At 43.0% G+C, this 15,367-nt stretch overlaps 1 protein-coding gene across 1 annotated transcript in view; it reads left to right on the forward strand.

The window, feature by feature from the left end:
* Positions 1-14,315, forward strand: part of POU1F1 (POU class 1 homeobox 1) — a gene marked incomplete at both ends in the record, with an annotated part of 39,517 nt that extends 25,202 nt beyond the window's left edge. Inside the window, 3 exons of the mRNA XM_082245699.1 lie at positions 1,456-1,623; positions 2,833-2,893; positions 14,102-14,315. Of these exons, the coding sequence (XP_082101825.1) occupies positions 1,456-1,623; positions 2,833-2,893; positions 14,102-14,315 (443 nt within the window). The remainder of the gene's footprint in view (positions 1-1,455; positions 1,624-2,832; positions 2,894-14,101) is intronic.
* Between the last annotated feature and the right edge of the window lie 1,052 nt (positions 14,316-15,367).

A 15,367-nucleotide genomic window follows, 5' to 3' on the forward strand; every position in this document is an offset into this window, starting at 1 on the left:
ATTACATGAACATGCACTATGGACAATTAACATTTTACATATTTTAACCACTTGACCTCTGGAAGATTTACCCCTCTTCATGACCAGGCCATATTTTGCTATATGGCACTGCGGTACTTTAACTGACAATTGCGCGGTTATGCAACGCTGTACACAAATTAAATTGATGTCCTTTTTTACCCACAAATAGAGTTTTCCTTTGGTGGTATTTAATCACCCCTTGGTTATTTTTATTATTTGCGCTATAAACAAAATAAGGCTGACAATGTTTTTTACTTTCTGCTAGAAAACATATCCATTAAAAATGTCAAAATCTAATATCTTCATAAATTTAGGCCAATATCTATTCTGCTACAAATTTTTGAAAAAAATACCAATAAGCGTATATATAGATTGATTGGCGCAAAAGGTATAGCATCTACAATCTATGGTATATATACTAGAATTTTTCATTCATTTATTTGTATACTAGCAATGGCGGCGATCAGCGACTTATAGCGGGAATGCGATATTGCGGCGGATCTGACACTTTGTGGGAACCAGTGACACTAATAAAGTGATCAGTGCTAAAAATATGCACTGTCACTGTACTAATGACACTGGCTGGGAAGGGTTCAAACATCTAGGGCACTCAAAGGGTTAAATGTGTGCCTAGCCAGTGTTTTTGTATTTACTATGTGGTGTTTTTACTAAGGGATGAGCTGGATTTTATTTCCTGCTTGTCAGGGAAACAAAATTCAGAACATCTCCAATGACAGACAGAACTCTGTTCTGTCTTTCTCCTTGCATCCTTTGGCTAGCAAATGCTGTGCTAGGACAAATCACAGTAAAAGCGATGCACCCCCTACCCAGAAGTGCACAGGAGAGCCACTTTGCCACCGTAAAATGTCGTTATACAGTTGGTAACTGGTTAACGAACAGCTAAAACATAAAACAAGCCATTCCTGACCTCTCTAGCTGATTTTAATGTGAAGTTATTTCTTCTCAAAGATCATCAACGATCACAACCAACACTCCATAGCTGGTTAATAAAGATCAGCTAAAGTTCAGGTTGAACCCAGTTCAGCCCCAACCCATGGGAAATTATCACATGATTACAGGCTGATGACCCAATCAGTTCCAGCTAGGGAATTCCTCGCCGCACAGCTACACATAACCAAGAGGTTTGGATGCTGGTGACATCATTAACCTTATATGGGCACGTGGCCATATTTGGACAATGTCAATGAACATTCGCTCATCACCACTGTTAAACAGCTTAGAAACACCGACTGGTTGTTTACATTAGAAGGCTATCAGGCTGCCAAGATTCTGTTCTCATTAATAAAAATTACCATGTCTGTATTGTGAATTGTGAAAATGAATTTCTCCTCAATGCATATAGATACAGTGGTGAATGAAGGAAATTTATAGAAAAAGCTTTGCTGACACATACATCTTTTTTATAATCTCAAGCAGGTTATACTCAGACAAATGTTGGCGAAGCTCTTGCTGCTGTACATGGTTCCGAATTCAGCCAAACAACTATTTGCCGCTTTGAAAACTTACAGCTGAGTTTTAAGAATGCCTGCAAATTAAAATCTATCTTGTCAAAATGGCTGGAAGAAGCAGAGCAAGTCGGAGGTATGAACACACTTTTTTCCTGTGGATAGTGATAATGCCTAAAGAAAAGCCACATTGCTCTATCCTTACATTATTATATCCTTATCGGAGTAATCTTACATTTCTGAGCAATAACAACCTCCATGTGAATATGGATTATTTTGTACTAGATTGATAGTATCCTGACTAGATATAAGGCTTTTATTAGCACATGTGACCCTGTGGAGGGCTGCTACTGCACAGTCAGTGATCACTGGAGAAGCTGTGTGACAATTTTATGGATTTTTTAAAGCTTTTACCAGCTTTAAATTGAAAACATGGCTTGTAAATGAATAGAGCACAGCTAAAAAAGCCTTAAACAGATGGCCAGAGTCCAGGGTGCTAAACAGATGAATGGAGCACTGTTGGACATAAGCAGAAGTAACAGGCCCCTAACAGGTTAGCCATAGACAAGTACAGTGCAAATGTGGTTCAAACAATACATAGTAATATTTCAAGGCATGAACAGTCAGACAGAAGTCAATGACAAAAGAAAAGGGGCGCACCGACCTAGTGCATCACCACTAAAACCATTTATTAAAATATTAGAAAGTATACAGTATACTCACAAGGCAGGTGTGATAATACACACATCAATATTGCACATAAAATCTCCAAGGTAGCCAAAGTCCCACACAAAGCTGAATGGCTTGCTGCATGCCGCATGGGGCTGCTATGGCTGGGCTGACGCGTTTCAGGGGCGAGCGGCAACTTTTCTGGCTCTAAGGGGGCTCGCCCCTGAAACGCGTCAGCCCAGCCATAGCAGCCCCATGCGGCACACTGCAAGCCATTCAGCTTTGTGTGGGACTTTGGCTACCTTGGAGATTTTATGTGCAATATTGATGTGTGTATTAAATTACTGCGTTTAGGCATGTTTACACGCTGTTACACGCATTTGGAGTTTCAAATGCCAGTCATCTACCGTCTGAACGCATTTTTTGGCTTTAACAAAAATGTCATTAAACTCAACTGCCTCGAAACAACTTTAAACATCTCAGTGAATATGGACAGATAAGATAACATAGAGGAGAGTTCAGGGGCTGCTGAAAAAAATGCCCAACTGCTCCGAAATGTCCATTTATTAGCAGCAGTGTACATGAGGCCTAACCCATAGTGAGGGGTCATAAAGAACTATTGCTTAGCTCTAAACAGCTTACACTAAGGATAACATGTTGTGTTGTCTCTAAACAGCATTGTACAATGAAAAAATTGGAGGAAATGAGCGTAAAAGAAAACGCAGAACAACTATAAGGTAACAACGACTGCTTTGGTGGGCCCTTGTAGGCATTTTATTAAATCAGTACAGATATGTTCACTGCAAATTGAAATGTTCTCAAAGTCTACATCATATTTTATCTAGCAACAAATTATTTACCATTAATACTGCTTTTTGTAATATTTCAAGAATATTTACCAACCCTTTAGTTCTCAATTCCTCTAAAATCTGTCTGTTAGACAAAAATCAATGTGATGGGTGCCGCACTAAAAAACGTAAATAAGCCCCAATAGCTTAAAACAAATGTGCAAAAATAACAATAATTAAATGTTACAATTATGAGCATAAAAGAATAATAGATACATAAAAAAATCCTTATTTTACTATTCAACAGTTCGGTGCAAACCTCTATCCCCTATCTATTTATTCATGGCTGTGATATACCTTAGTATTCAAAATAATTAACAACAAAAATATACAGTATATAAGTATTCTGTGCTTCCTATTTCCTGGTGAAATCAGCTCTTTTAACACTGGGACTTAAAAGAATATTATTGTTTTATTCCACAGTTACACAAAATGTTTTATATATATATATATATATATATATATATATACACACACACACACACACACACACACACACACAGGTGCATCTCATAAAATTAGAATATCATAAAAAAGTAAATTTACTTCATTTTAAATAGATGTGTTACACAGAGTGATCTATTTCAAGCGTTTCTTTATTTTAATCTTGATGATTATGGCTTACAGCTAATAAAAACCCAAAATTCAGTATCTCAGAAAATTAAAATATTACATAAGACTAATGAAAAAAAAAAGGATTTTTAATACAGAAATGTTGGCTTACTGAAAGTATGTCCATGTACAGTATAGTATGCACTCAATACTTGGTTGGGGCTCCTTTTGCATGAATTACTGCATCAATGCAGCGGGGCATTGAGGTGATCAGCCTGTGGCACTGCTGAGGTGTTATGGAAGCCCAGGTTGCTTTGATAGCGGCCTTCAGCTCGTTTGCATTGTTGGGTCTGGTGTCTCTCGTCTTCCTCTTGACAATACCCCACAGATTCTCTATGGGGTTTAGGTCAGGTGAGTCTGCTGGCCAATCAAACACAGTGATACCATGATCGTTAAACCAGATATTGTAACTTTTGGCAGTGTGGGCAGGTGCCAAGTTTTGCTGAAAAATGAAATCAGCGTCTCCATAAAGCTGGCCAGCAGAGGGAAGCATGAAGTGTTCTAGAATTTCCTGGTAGAGGGCAGCCCTGACTTTGGACTTGATAAAACACAGTGGACTAACGTTAGCAGAAGGCATGGCTCCTCAAATCATCACTGACTGTGGAAACTTTACACTGGACCTCATGCAACTCCACTCTTTCTCCAGTCTCTGGGACCTTGATTTCCAAACGAAATGCAAAATTTTCCACAGTCAGTAATGATTTGGGGAGCCATGTCACCTGCTGGTTTTGGTCCACTGTGTTTTATCAATTCCAAAGTCAGCGTAGCCCTCTACCAGGAAATTCTAAAGCACTTCATGCTTCCCTCTGCTGACCAGCTTTACGGACATTCTGATTTCGCTTTCCAGCAGGACTTGGCACCTGCCCACATTGCCACAAGTACCAATATCTGGTTTAATGATCAAGGTATCACTGTGCTTCATTGGCCAGCAAACTCGCCTGACCAAAACCCCATAGAGAATCTGTGGGGTATTGTCAAAAGGAAGATGAGGGACACCAGAACCAACAATGCAGACAAGCTGAAGGCCACCATCAAAGCAACCTGGGCTTCCATAACACATCAGCAGTGCCACAGGCTGATCGCCTTCATGCCATGCTGCATTGATGCAGTAATTCATGCAAAAGGAGCCCCAACCAAGTATTGGATGCACACGATACTGTACATGAACATACTTTTCAGTAAGCCAACATTTCTGTAATAAAAATCCTTTTTTTTAATTGGTCTTATGTAATATTCAAATTTTGTGAGATACCGAATTTTGTGTTTTCACTAGCTGTAAGCCATAATCATCAAAATTAAAAGAAAGAAATGCTTGAAATATATCACTTTGTGTGTAACACATCTATATGAAATAATTGAGTTTCACTTTTTGAATGATCTGAAACTTTTAGATGATATTCTAATTTTATGAGATGCACCTGTATATAATAATTTTTGTCATTAATTATTTTGAATACTAATAGATAGGGGTTAGAGGTTTGCACATTACTGTTGAATAGTAAAATAACATTATTTATTTTTCTTTTATGCACATAATTGTAATATTTAATTACTGGTAATTTTGCATATTTGTTTTAAGATTTAGGCTTTTTTTTATGTTTTTTGCACGCACAGCACCCATCACATTGATTTTCATATGCACTGGTGATCCCACTATTAAGGGGGTTCATGCAGTTTGGTGCCTAGCAGCTTTGTAATTTTTCATTTAAAACCTGCCACTTAAGGCCCCTTTCACACTTGCGTGACATGTTCTGCGACTTGGGACTGCAAAGTCGCATGACAAGTCATACACTATGATTTCAATGAGTACCGTTCATATCTGTGTGACTTCAAGTCACAGCGACTTCAAAGTAGTCCCTGCACTACTTTGGTCCGACTTTATTGCGTTTTGAGGTCCAGAGACCTCAAGATTACACAGACATTGCTTCAAGTCCAGTCAAAATCACACTCTAACCCTATAGAGGTACTCCTAATGAAAGCAAGAACTGGCCTTGCTGTCAATAATTGAAATGATATGCACCTGTAAAACAGGTGTGGAAAAATTGGTCTTTGGATGTCTGGGGTGTCTTCACACCTAACCCTATAAAGGTACTCTTGATAAAAGCAAGAATTGGCCTTGCTGACAAAAATTTAAATTATATGCACCGGTCACCCACAAAACTAGGCAGCCTCGAAGTCTTGCAGAGATTTCACATCCCAAAAAACGTAATCAGTGACATCGGCATTAGGGACTTCATAGCTGCTGGTAATCAGGACTGATTAATTTTAATGAATGTCAGACGATCCACGGAGTCTGTGGACAGATGCATTCTATTATCAGTAACAAAACCTCCAGCAGCACTGAATACCCGTTCAGAAAGCATGCTGGATGCAGGGCAGCTTAGCAGCTCAATCGCATACTGAGCAAGTTCTTGCCAGTGGTCTATGCCGATGACCCAGTAACTCTGTGGATCGTCAACTGGAAAGTTCTCCATCTCTGTTTTCGCCCCTAGATAATTATCTCCCGTATAATGCAGATGCTGCCAATGGGATGTGGAAGCTGTGAGCTCTGGGTGGCAAGGACTAAAAAAATTGTGAAATGCATCACTTAGGCGGCCCCCCTTCTCCACCGCTCCTTTCTTGACCAACAGAAGCCTCAAAACTACGTTTTCCACAACACTGTAAGCTACCAGTCGGGAAAAGCATTTGATAAACTCCTCTTTAAAGTGTCCTCAAGAGATTTCATCTTCTGCACCCTCTGTGGGGACAGAATGAGTTCTGACACTTTCCCCTTGTAACGGTGGTCAGGGAGGTTTGCCAACCAAAAAGGATCCTTCTTCGTGATGCCACGTAATCTTGGGTCTTTTCGCCAGCTTTGAAGCATGAGGGAGCCCATGCACTGCAAGTTTGCGGAGGAATGAGTAGCAGACTCCTCTGGGTCACTAAGGATTACAGTATCTGGACTGGAACTGCTTCCTCCCAGCCACGTACTATTGCCAAGGGTTCTGAGGATGGAAAACTATCTGTTGAGGGTTGACATATGTCTTCCTCTGCTTCAATGCCTCCAAAACTGCCAGAATTCTCCTCCTCCTCCCACTGCTCTGCCTCGAGTGCCCTATCCATAATGCTATGCAGAGTCTGATCCAGCAGGAATACAACAGGGACTGTGTCACTGATGCATGCATTGTCACGGCTCGTCATCTTTGTGTCCTCCCCAAATGGTGACAGTACAATGCATGCACACTTTATCAGCAGCCATTGGCATGGGGAAAAAAGCCGAGCCAGCCTGAGGCTGTCGTTGTGCCATACTACACAGGTACTATTTGACGGCCCTCTGCTGCATGTGCAGCCACTTCAGCATTGCCAAAGTTGAGTTCCACCTGGTGGGCATGTCAAATCAGGCGGTTTATGGGCAGGTACATTTCCCGCTGAATTTCAGCCAACTGAGCACTGGCTGTGTATGACAGCCTGAAATGGCTGCAGACTCTTCTGGCCTGTTTTAGCAGATCTTCCAACCCTGGGTACCTATTTAGGAAACGCTGCACCACCAAATTAAGGACATCTGCCAGGCATGGCACATGTGTCAACTTTCCCTGTCTAAGGGCAGACAGGAGGTTTGTGCCCCTGCAGAGCTGCAAGAATCTCTGCTCCGGTGTGGTTCCTGTACACTAGACACACCAACTAAAGCACTACATGGCACCATTTAGCCTAACTCATTGAATAACCCCTTGAATGCTTAAGGGGTACTTGTGGTTCGTAGGACAATTCAGCAGAGGAGGACATGGAGACAGTAACATGGACTTTGCGGTTGACTGCCTTGATCAACGATGGCACAACATTGCCTTTCATGCGATGGTACAGAGCTGGAATGGCCTTACTTGAAAAAAAATACCAACTAGGAACCTGACATTGTGGTACAGCGCATTCTGCAAATTCACGAAAGGGGGCAGAATCCACCAGACGGAAAGGCAGACGTTGTAAAGCTTTGAAAAGCTTGCATGTTGGTGTCAGTGACTGTATTGTTTTCCGCTGCAGCAGATAGGGCAGAGAAATTTGCCGGCTATAGTCTACAGCTGGTGGAGTGCTACTAGCAGTTCTGCAGTGAGGACCTGGGACATCCCGCGCTATACCATGATCCCTGTCAGTGGAGGCTGCTAAGAGTTCATGAGGTATAGCGGGGGTAGACTGAGGTGAGAAGGGAGGAGGAACAGAATTGTGTCCCTTTTGTGTGGCTTTCAGGTGCTCTTGCCAACAGGCTGAGTGATGGGAGGTTAAATGCCTTGTCAATCATGTGGTACCCAAATGGCTGGTGTTTTTGCCACACTTGATGTGCTTGAGACAAAGTTTGCAAATTGCAACAGTGCGATTGGCTGCACATGTGCTAAAAAAGGTCCAGCCAACTGAGCTGTGTGGAGGGTGCCGGGACATAACAGCTCCAAAATGTGATGGAATAGGGTGGCTGCTCTCTATTCTTCAGTGATGGCTTCCTTGTTGGGGTTGTGCCTGATCCTCACTTTCCTCCTCTGCTCTATCCGGCACCCAAGTCGCGTCAGTGACCACATCATCATCGCCTCCTTCGTCCTCATAACCACTGGAGACAACCAGGCAATATGCTGTGGCTGGGGGAACATGACTGACAATTTGTGTACCAGTGTTCTCTCCTCTCCTTCCTCAGCCTAAAAACCAACATCTGAATCAAGTAATGGCTGTGCATCATCAAGGAGCAAGTGGCTGACACTGTGTTCAAATAACTCAGCTGACTCCTCAATGCCTTATTCTGGGGCTATGGCAAGAAAAGCTGTGGACAAGGAGGCAGATTTAGCCACTCTGGCAGCTGCAGTGGACTGCACACTAGTCTCTGATTGGGTGACGGACGATGAGCAGGGTGAGGATGGTTTAGTAAGCCAGTCCACTACCTCCTCTGCATGCTGTAGCTGGATAGCAAGGGCAACATCAACAAACAGAGGAAATTATGCCCTGCCTGGGGACTGACCACATCCACCTTTGCCTGTGGACACATAGGCTGCTGGCCCCCTCCCAGTGCCATGGAAATGTCTGCCTCTCCTTGTTGGCCTCCCAGACATAATGGGAAGGTGCTTATTACCAAAATGTAATAAAGATGTGGAAATGTGTACGCTGATGTACATTAATCAATGGAAAATGGTGTTTGGTTCACTTTTAACCTGAGTACTCACTACACAGACACACTCCACTGACACACTACAATATACTGCACTAACACACAGAAATATATTGCGTTAAACATGCACTAATGCACAGAAATATACTGCGTTAAACATGCACTAACTCACAGAAATATACTGAACGCACAAAAATATACTGCGTAAAATGGCACGTAATGCACTGAAATATACTGCGTTAAACGTGCAGTAACACACAGAAATATACTGCTTTAAACAGCACATAACACACTGAAATTTACTGCGTTAAACGTACAATAACGCAAAGAAATTTACTGGGTTAAACATGCAGTAACGCACAGAAATATACTGTGTTAAACGTGCACTAACGCACTGAAATCTACTGCAGTAAAAGGCATGTAATGCACTGAAATGTACTGCGTTAAACGTGCATTAAATGTGCACTGACGCACAGAAATACACTGCATCAAACCGCACATAATGCACAGAAATATACTGTGTTAAACGTGCAATAATGCACAGAAATGTACTGCATTAAACGGCAGGTAGCACACTGAAATATACTGCGTTAAACGGCACGTAATGCACAGAAATATACTACGTTAAATGTGCAATAATGCACAGAAATATACTGCGTTAAACGTGCACTAACGCACAGAAATATGCTGCGTTAAATGGCACATAAGCACTGAATTATACTGCATTAAACGGCACATAATGCACAGAAATATACTGTGTTAAACGTGCAATACTACACTGAACTATAATGCAGAAAACCTGCCCTGACAAAACAAACTAACACTAAAGAAAAAATTAATGGTCACTCACTACACTCACTGAACTATCACTAGATTCACACTAAAATAGAAATGAAGGTTTACTACACTCACACTGACTGAACTATCACTAGATTCACACTAAACTGATATTTTACACTGACAATATAGAATCAGAACAGTAAAATTTAGCATAGTAACTCTCTAGTAGCAGTGAACAGAGCCCTGCTGTCTCTCCACGCTGATATCACACTACAAATTAGGGATCGACCGATTATCGGCAACACCGATATATCGGGGGCCGATATGCACTTTCCCCGATATATTGGAATCTGGCTTTTGATTTACCGATATTGCCGACATTTAGGGAAAGTGCTTGTACTGGAGTGATGCCTGCAGCTAGAGGCATCACCCTGGTACCGGCGTCCATAGCTGACGGTCGGCTGTCTTGTAGTGACAACCGATGCGGCTGACAAGGAGCTCGCCCGGGTCTCCCATCCCACCGGGAGACCAGGGAATCCTACCTCCACCGCCGCCGAAGACCCAGTCAAAGCCGCATTCGGCTCTGATCGGGTCTCCATGTAAAAAACCCGGAAGTAATGTCATGACATCACTTCTGGGTACTCAGCGCCAAATTAAAAAAAAATACAGCATTCAAAACATCCAAACTTGGTGTTTTGAATGCTTTTCAGTGCCGAGGAGGGGTTTGGGGTCTTTTAGACCCCCGGATCCCTCCACAACAGTACCTTTGGAAAAAAAAAAAAAAACATTTTTACATGTCCGAAAATATCGGCAGATATCGGCCGATACCGATATCCGATGACCAAAATATCGGTATCGGCATTAAAAAATCGATATCGGTCGATCGCTAATACAAATGGCGCTATTGAAAGAATACTTTTATAGTGTGGGGTGGGACTAAGAGCAATGAGCCATGATTGGATAGAGTCATCATTATTTTCTCCAATCATGGCTCTGACAGTTCTCTGGGCCCTGATTGGGCAAAGCTTTCATTGCTTCAGCCAATCAGGGCTTTGAATGCACTGTGCGGCGGCGTAGTGCATTGTGGCCATGGCGGGCCAAACAAATGGTCGGATGCCCCGCTAATTCGGGTGTTCTCCGAACGGGTGAACAGCCAATGTTCAGCCTGAACTCATGCCTGGCCGAACCGTTTGCCCATCCCCAATGGTCACCATTAAATTTAACGGACCTAGAGCAGTTCTGCAAAGAAGAGTGGGCAAATATTGCATAGTCTAGATGAGCACGGTTAGCAGAGACCTATCCCAACAGAGCCTGTAATTAAAGCAAAATGTGGTTCAACAAAATACTGACAAAAGGGGGTAATCCTTTTTCCAACTCAGTGATTCTGCTTTAATTGAATTTGTTTTTTTTTTTATTTTTTTTCAGACAGGTTGGTGTTTTATCTTTCACTTAGATATTATAAGTTGAACTGAGTAAATACAGCTGTATAAAACAAAAACTATGCCTATATTTATTTCAGGCTGCTAGGTAACAAAATGTAACTATTTCAAAGGACAGGGGGGGGTTATTTTTTTTATACCCACTGTATATGCAACAACAAGCAATCAGTTCTAAACTTCAGGAAACTTGATGATATACAGCAGGGGTAATGAATTAAAATTCAAGGAGGTCCGGTTGCTAAAATTTTCTTTGGGCCGAGGTCCGAATCTGAAGTCTTTGCTATGACTCAGAAAGAATGGCAAAACAAAACGTGTCCATCAGCGTTGCTCTTAACATAAAATATGCCCATCAGAGTGCCCCCTAACATAAAATATGCCCATCAGAGTGCCCCCTAACATAAAATGTGCCCATCAGAGTGCCCCCTAACATAAAATATGCCCTTAGCATAAAATTTGCTCATCAGCGTGACCCTTAACATAAAATAAGGGACACGCTGATGGGCATATTTTATGTTAGGGGGCACTCAGATGGACACATTTTATGTTAGGGGGCACTCAGATGGACACATTTTATGTTAGGGGGCACTCAGATGGACACATTTTATGTTAGGGGGCACTCTGATGGGCATATTTTATGTTAGGGGGCACTCTGATGGGCACATTTTATGTTAGGGGGCACTCTGATGGGCACATTTTATGTTAGGTTGCACTCTGATGGGCAAAACAAAACGTGTAAATCAGCGTTGCTCTTAACATAAAATATGGCCATTAGAGTGCCCCTTAACATAAAATATGCTCCTCAGCGTGCCCCTTAGCATTAAATATGCCCATCAGAGTGCCCCTTAGCATAAAATGTGTCCAGAGTGCCCCTTAGCATAAAATATGCCCATCAGAGTGCCCCCTAACATAAAATGTGCCCATCAGCGTGCCCCCTAACATAAAATGTGCCCATCAGCGTGCCCCCTAACATAAAATATGCCCATCAGAGTGCCCCTTAGCATAAAATAGGCCCATCAGCGTGACCCTTAACATAAAATAAGGGGCACGCTGATGGGCATATTTTATGTTAGGGGGCACTCTGATGGGCACATTTTATGTTAGGGGGCACTCTGAAGGGCACATTTTATGTTAGGGGGCACTCTGATGGGCAAAACAATACGTGTAAATCAGCGTTGCGCTTAACATAAAATATGCCCATTAGAGTGCCCCTTAACATAAAATATGCCCATTAGAGTGCCCCTTAACATAAAATATGCCCATTAGAGTGCCCCTTAACATAAAATATGCCCATTAGAGTGCCCCTTAACATAAAATATGCCCATTAGAGTGCCCCATAACATTAAATATGTCCATTAGAGTGCCCCTTAACATAAAATAAGGGGCATGCTGATGGGCACATTTTATGTTTAGGGACGGCACTCTGATGGGCACATTTTTTTTTATGGGGCACTCTAATGAGCACTACAAAATATGCCCATCAATCTGCAGACTTTTAAAACCTCCCATCCGCTTTAAGTGCAGCTATGGCCACATTACATTCTCCCCTTGTGCTCCACATACCTGGAGCCAGGAGCCGAGCCAGAAGCCGCGAGCAGGGGGGCGGGGCGCGCACATAATGTCACGCCCCAACTCGCTGCCTGGCTGAATGGGAGCCGCAGTCAGGAGCGGGGGGCGGGGCGCGCGTGTGACGTCACGCCCCTACTCGCGGCCCGACAGGACACCGGCCGGGAGCCGCAGCGCACACACAGTACGTCAGTGGTTGCTGGGACACCCGCGGTCCCAGCAAACCATTGAATCAATACAGGAGGCGGCCTCGCGGTCCGGGTGAAAGCATCGTGCGGGCCGCCAATGGACCGCGGGCCGCCATTTAGTGACGGCTGATATACAGTATAGAACTAAGGGAGAGGGGAGGTGGGTGGAGTTTGTAGAGCTGGCATGTATAGTCTGGAAATTACTAAATGACACAAAGTGTAGACAAACGCATGAGAGGCAGGGCAGCACTTTTTGGCCTATGTATAAATCTGGTTTGGATTTAGACAAACCATTGTTTTTTTTATAATTTTGCTTTTGTTTTTGATTCAAGAATATTGTTAATTATCCCAAATACATCACAGACGACAACAAGAAATGTAAAGCTCCTGCATTCGCCGTCTGATGTGAACTCACTCTATTTACCTTTTAGGACTTTTTTTGGGGGGTCTGTGTTTTATTTGTTCATCTGTCCGTGCTGGTGTAACTCTCTACTTATTCTCAGACTTCAGCCCGTTTGTTCTGCATTTGGGTTAGGCCCCTCTGTCTTGCATCTAAGATAATAGGTCAGCTCCCCTTTTGCTTTAGGATCCACAATTAGAATCTAGGAGTGCACTCTTGACTTGTATGGCATGACCATAACTGCATTGGCTTTGTTTTTTCATACTGCTTATCTGTCATTACCAATTTTGCCTTTTGTGCCAGTCTTTTTGCATGTGCGTCCTCTGTTTTTCCTTTCTGTGAGTACTGGGAGTTGTCCTGCTTCACATGTCTATCTGAACCTTCAGTCGTTCTGGGCAAAAGCTCCTGGTTCCTGCACCCCAGGCAGAACCATTCTTCGTCAGCTTACAAAACAGTTTTGCCTATCCAGAACCTGGACCTGTTCTCTTGCTGTGCCCTGGATTTCCATTATAGGCCTATCATCAGGTCCCTTCATCTCAGGAATTCCCAGAGCCACTAGATAGGCCCAGTAGTCCTCTGCTAGCACGGACACTCTGCATTCAGGGTCACCAAATAAGTATCTCTAAGGCCCCTGTTTTGCTGGCAGTGGCTCAGTTTTCTGGTGCAAGGGTAGTCTGGCTGAGGCATGTATTGAAGGTATGCTGCACATCCGGAGGGCTATTTAAAAGTAGTGTTTTACATTTTCTGATTTCAAATCTCTTTCATGCAGTGGTTATTCATATGCAAAAACTGGGAAAGAAACTAGATGTGTTGGATACATCAACCAATTCAATCACATGTGAGATTTTCTTGTTTTGTTTGAAACATGAAACCAAGTATCTGGCCATTAGCAATACCACAACATTTCCTTTCTTACATTTTTTGTATGTTAAGTCTGTTATTACTTATTTTCTGTGGTTTGCCAAAAAACTCATGCATTGATTTTAACATGAACAGCATAGCTGCGAAAGAGGCCCTGGAATCACATTTTGGAGAACAAAGCAAACCTTCATCCCAAGAGATCATGAGGATGGCGGAAAGTCTCAATCTTGAGAAAGAAGTTGTCCGAGTTTGGTTCTGCAATAGAAGACAGAGAGAAAAGAGAGTGAAAACCAGCCTACACCAGAATAGTTTCAGCACCTTCACAAAAGATCATCATGAATGCAGATGAAGAGGACAACTGTAAAGAAATGCACCTTATAATTATTTAATGTCTACAACTGTACCACTGTTAGGCTATGATGACTTGACTCCGAATGCAGATCCCTATTGTAGTGTATTTACTATTCAATGGCTAGCTGAACTGGCATTATTACTAAAGACTATTGATGATAGATGTAGAGCAGGAGTACTGAATTCAAATTCACAAATTGCATGTTTGATTCTTAATGGCACTTTGAAGCATCAACAAACCCTGCACTTATTTGTGAGTGCCAAACCAGCTGGGTGCAGCGCAATTTAAATAAAAGGGACAGGGACTTCTTATTGTGCATTTCTGAATGTAACACAGACCATTTAAATGAATGGACTGCCTACATGCAGAACCCAGGTAGCAAAGCTGTTCGCGTCACCCCCCCCCCCGCCAATAATATCACCTCCCCTTCACATACCTGTTCTCTGCCTCCTTTATATCAGCTTTCTCCTCCTTCACATTACTGTCCACAGCCCCCCTTCATATTACCCCACCCCCCTCCTTCACATTCCTGTCCTTTTCCTCACTTTTATATCACCTCCCTCCTCCTTCAGATTCCTGTCCTCAGCCCAATTTATATCACCGCCTACTTCATATTCCTGCCCCCCCCTTTCCATTCCTGTCCTCACCGCACCCCCCCCCCCCAACCCCTTTACATTGTTGTCCTCAGCCCCCCTTTACATTCCTGTCCTAAACCCCTCCCCCATCACATTTCTCTCCTAACCCCCCCCCCGCCCTTTGTATCACCCCCTCCTCCAGATTCCTGTCCTCTGCCCCCCTTCACTTCATCCCTAGCTTCCCCCACATCCTTCAAAGCAGTGACAGCTCTCTTTAATGTCTTGCCTACACGAGGCAGAAGGCAGGGGGCACATCAATCTAGAGCTGACATCAGTAACAGGACAGCTTTACATGGACAGCTAGAGGTTGAAATCAGGGGCAGGGCAGCTCTGCATGGATGGCAGAAGGATGACATCAGGGGCAGGACAGCTCCTGAAGGTGGGTGGGAGCTGCACAACTTTTCCTGGTTACCA

This window comes from Pelophylax lessonae (genome assembly GCF_965119305.1).
Source record: "Pelophylax lessonae genome assembly, chromosome: 2".
Taxonomy (NCBI): Eukaryota; Metazoa; Chordata; class Amphibia; order Anura; family Ranidae; genus Pelophylax; species Pelophylax lessonae.